The 4,328-nt window shown below is 50.9% G+C and overlaps 1 protein-coding gene across 2 annotated transcripts; it reads right to left on the bottom strand.

Moving 5' to 3' along the window:
* Positions 1–118: 118 nt before the first annotated feature.
* Positions 119–1,884, bottom strand: LOC101781672 (B-box zinc finger protein 20). Of its 2 annotated transcripts, none has more exons than XM_004976340.3 (3): positions 1,520–1,884; positions 1,041–1,421; positions 119–451 (listed from the first exon to the last, which is right to left on the bottom strand). In XM_004976340.3, the coding sequence occupies exons 1-3, from the start codon at positions 1,721–1,723 to the stop codon at positions 257–259; spliced, it is 780 nt and encodes a 259-aa protein (XP_004976397.1). In that variant the 5' UTR covers positions 1,724–1,884; the 3' UTR covers positions 119–256. The 2 variants fall into 2 exon arrangements, with proteins under 2 accessions (XP_004976397.1, XP_004976398.1); XM_004976341.3 differs by having other exon boundaries at positions 119–448.
* Positions 1,885–4,328: the final 2,444 nt, after the last annotated feature.

Here is a 4,328-nt window from a genome sequence, read left to right as displayed (position 1 = left end):
CCTTCCGCAATCACCCTCCACGACGTTGTTTCCAGTCTCCCGCCGCCGTCCGCTCCGACTTCCCCCCCCCCCCCCCCCCCCCCCGGCGGCCATGCCCAACCAAACATTTCTGAAAGTCTAGCCAGAAGAAATGCGAAAAGTTTACGATTCGCTCGATTCGTTTTTAGATCTCCTTTTTTCCATCGTTCCTACCTTCTAATAGTACATATTAGTAGTCCAGTACAGATCATCATCTTACTGAAAGACGGCGAGCTTTTCACCAGTAAGAACAGGGAGGCGACGCTCTGGCCCGCTTGCAGGCGGCGAACTCCGCGTGCATCTGCGGCACCCACCGCTCCCGGCTGGCCCGCTCGTCGGTGGTGACGACGACGTCGGCGAGCATCTGCTCACGCCCCGTCCACGGCGTGTAAGCTTCTTGCAGCAGGCCGCCGATCTGCCCTTGCTCTCCCTGCTTAATAATAAAACGCAAGTTAATTAATTGCCGACACGCCAAGTGAGTGTCCTAGCATGAAGCGGAATATTGCTGATTCTTTTTCTCTTTTTCCTTCCATTTCTTTTACATGTAGTGCGTGGTTAAAGTTGATGGTTCAAATGCGAAGAATTGACACGGAGCCGACCGAGAAAAAGATACGCGAGCTGTTGGTTTGTATCATCAGATCATATCGTATCTAGGTGGTCTCCACGAGATATTATCCTGACAGGCTGGTCCAGCAACTCGGGGGGTTTTCTTTGTTTCTTAATGCAAGTGTGAGCGTGACAACAAGCCGCCTCCATGATTGTCAGCTCGCAAATGTTGCCAAAGAAGGTAGTGGTGTGGTTAGGTTAGGGGTAGATGACCGGCGACCGGCGGCGATGCGTGTGGCGCATTGGCCTCTCTGTGCACCTGGCGGCGCAGGGCAGGACCAGACCGTAACGTGGTGTGTAGGTTCATGGCGTTCTCAGGAACATGCCCGTGAGAGGTACAGGAGTTGTTCGCAGTTGTATTTGCATGCCACTGATGAAGCGGCGGATCGGAGGGGGATGGAGATGATCGGACTGACCTGATAGAGGGCGTCGTCGGAGCAGGCGCCGGCGGACGCGTCGTCGACGAGGAAGTCCTCGACGTGCCACCCGGGCAGCGTCTTGGTCAGGTATTCGGAGATGCTGCTCCCGTCGCTCGCGCTCGCCGCGGTGGTGGCGCCGGCGCCGCCGCTGCAGGAGTCGGCGTTGCAGGGGCTGCCGCTGTTCTCCAACTCCTCTTCTTCCTGATCCTCCCCCTCCGATGGGGCCGGGGAGTCCACCGGCGCCGACGAGAGGCGCACGCCGGTGAGCAGGAACCGGCTGTGCCGCCGCGTCAACTCGTTCGCGGTGTGCACCGGCACGTCGCACTCCCGGCACAGGATCGCCCTGTCCTCCTTGCAGAACAAGAACCCCCTCCGCTCCTGCGCGCAAGTCCACGGGGGCAATCGGTCAGTTTCAGAAGCAACGACCGATCGGACCCCGATCGACAGAAGCAACGACGGCAAAGAACAATAGCTACCTGGCAGATGTCGCAGAGCGGCGGCTTCGTCTGCGCTGCTGACGACGATGACGAAGGGTGGAGGAGGGAGAAGCGGCGGTGCTTCCCGGCGAGCTTGTTGGCGCGGTGGACACGGCGGTCGCACGCGTCGCACAGCGCGGCCTCGTCGGCGCAGCAGAAGACGGAAGCCGCCTCGGCCGCGCACACGTCGCACTGCACCTTCATCCCGGCCGCCCGCCGCCGAGGTACTCCACTCCGCCTCGTCGCCTTCGCCTCGATAGTTCGATGCCCAAAAGGGATGCTGATTCAAGCGTAAAAAGTGGTATGGGAGTGGGAGAGGTAGATAAGACTTGCTCAAGTCAATGTCTCTCGGCTAGAGATGTTGCAACCAAAGGAGCTAGAATAGTGGCACAGGAGATGCGTTTATATATTGTTTGGGGAGGTGCCACAAAAGGCAGCAATGGAGTCATGTATACTAATATTGTACTAGGGCAGTGGGAAAGTAGGCGTTGGAGAAATCTCTCCCTCCCTCTCTCTTTACACACACGGGTGCAAATTTAGGCGTGTGATAGTGGCCGACGCATCTCCGTGGCATTATGACTTGTCTGCAATCTAAGGGGCTGTTTGGATACGAGGTGCTAAACTTTAACAGTGTCACATCGGATGTTTGGATGCTAATTAGGAGGACTAAACATGAGCTAATTATAAAACTAATTGCAGAACCTTGTGCTAATTCGCGAGACGAATCTATTAAGCCTAATTAATCCATCATTAGCAAATGGTTACTGTAGCACCACATTGTCAAATCATGGACTAATTAGGCTTAATAGATTCGTCTCGCGAATTATACTCCATCTGTGCAATTAGTTTTGTAATTAGCTTATGTTTAGTACTCCTAATTAGCATCCAAACATCCGATGTGACAGGTGTTAAACTTTAACAGGTGTTTCCCAAACACCCCCTAAAAAATTTTGTTCGGTGAAAAGACTAAATTCAACAAAGTACATGGAAGCCAGCAGGGCTAGGGTCTCCGCCGACCATCTTGGTTTTTCCAATAAAATTGATGAACCATGATGGTACGAAGCGAGAACAAGGAGGTCCATAGGAGGAGAACAGGGGGCATCGTATCGAGATCAATAGCAGCAAAATCTAGCAGCAGTACGGCGGTGTAAGATAAACGTCACGACTTTTCTCTATCATTGTCATTGCTTTCATGTTTCCGTAAGCAGAGAAAAATGTGGAAAATGAAAAGAGAGGGGTCGCTTTCGGGACCACCCGTCGTTGCAATCTACTAGACCCGATCAAGATCAAGGTCTGCCAGCCCGAAGCCGGCGAAGCTCGCCTCCACATGCTGATGAAGTCTACCGCTACTGAAGGTAGCGATGCAGTGCCGTGGTGTTTTCTTATTTTCAGTGAACAGTAATGCAGTGATACTGTCAAAACTGGTCAATGGGCTCGGTGGGTTTTTCCTAGTTTAACCTTACTTATCGCGTACTCTTTCTTCATGGGAGATTTCCAAACCCGCGGGCGGCCCAATGATTAGCCCATTCGTGGGTTGCTGATGGGCAGGCGATAAGGGTCAGAGCTCAGACATGGCTGCATGGGCGCTCATAGGTCAGGCTCACAATAGGGACGCCGTCCTGCAACTTGATGCCGGGGGCTCTGGTGCTGGGTGATCCGTTCATGCACTTTTCTTTCTTGTGGTCGTAGCAACGTTGTTGTTTTGGCCATTTGTGAAGCAAAGGACTTCAAGAGCTTTGTCATCAGAATTCAACGAGAAAACTAAAAAATTTGCGTCACTGATGCTCATCGATCTATGAAATGTAAACCATCTGCTTGGACTTGAAAATATGATTTCTTTGTTTCTACAAATTCAGCACCTATTTTACAACACAAATGGACCTAGTTTTATGTAAGGTTGGTACTAGAGTGAAGGATAAAAATGCACAATTGCATGCCGGTCTTCAGTAAGCTTCAGAAGCAGTACAATGATTCTCCCCTAAACAAAAGCAGCACAATTCTTATACTACCCTTTTCCCCTGCAAAAAGGGCAGATGCCTTTGCCACTTCCCATGAATGAATACTCAGGTACTTGCACAGATCACGCACTTCATTTGCCCAGCATACGGGACCACTGCGACTGCCGAGGGCTAAATTATGGCGAATTTACTGATTAAGTATGTGCATGTTTCCAGAACCATACCATGGTCCCCCATAGTCATGCTCATACATTGGGCATAATCAAATCCAACTGCTTCACCAAAATACCTTTCCATTGACAATTGAGGTCACGGGTGACCTCATTACATGTTGTCCTTTGAAAAAGAATCCCATGTTGCCTCAAGCTCTCGGATATGCCAGAGTTTGGGACCTGAACCCATCAATCGCGAGCAGGATTGATCATATTGCTAGTACGAAATGGATCGTTGCGGGATGCGTTAGGTTGTACGGTTCTGGTAGTTATTTGGATACGATGTGCTAAATTTTAATAGGGTCACATCGGATGTTCAGATGCTAATTAGGAGGATTAAATATGAGCTAATTACAAAACTAATTGCACAGATGGAGTCTAATTCGCGATACTAATCTCTTAAGGCTAATTACACCATCATTAATGTCAATTTACTTCCACAGTGCGTTCCCAAACCATGGACGAACGGGCTGAAAGATACCGGCTGGGGAAGTCGTGGGCGGAGGGGGGAGGGACAATCCGTTAGATGCTTCTCCCTCCCCCCCATGGACATGGAACAAGGCACTACCCGCATACATGGCCCGAACTGGTATTAGGACTTCCCAAAAGATAAAAACGGACGGCATAAAAGTAAAGGAG

The sequence above is a fragment of the Setaria italica genome, chromosome VII, assembly GCF_000263155.2.
Source record: "Setaria italica strain Yugu1 chromosome VII, Setaria_italica_v2.0, whole genome shotgun sequence".
Classification (NCBI taxonomy): domain Eukaryota; kingdom Viridiplantae; phylum Streptophyta; class Magnoliopsida; order Poales; family Poaceae; genus Setaria; species Setaria italica.
The sequence above is the reverse complement of the archived record's forward strand: the minus strand, read 5'-3'. Positions and strand labels throughout refer to the sequence as shown.

What these genes read in the sequence shown, in the direction of transcription:
- LOC101781672 (XM_004976340.3), bottom strand. Translation starts at nt 1,723, where the DNA reads ATGAAGGTGCAGTGCGACGTGTGCGCGGCCGAGGCGGCTTCCGTCTTC. An exon ending in CGCTCTGCGACATCTGCCAG is followed by an intron (nt 1,422 to 1,519) that starts GTAGCTATTGTT and finishes ACTTGCGCGCAG; the next exon opens with GAGCGGAGGGGGTTCTTGTT. An exon ending in CCGACGACGCCCTCTATCAG is followed by an intron (nt 452 to 1,040) that starts GTCAGTCCGATC and finishes TTTATTATTAAG; the next exon opens with CAGGGAGAGCAAGGGCAGAT.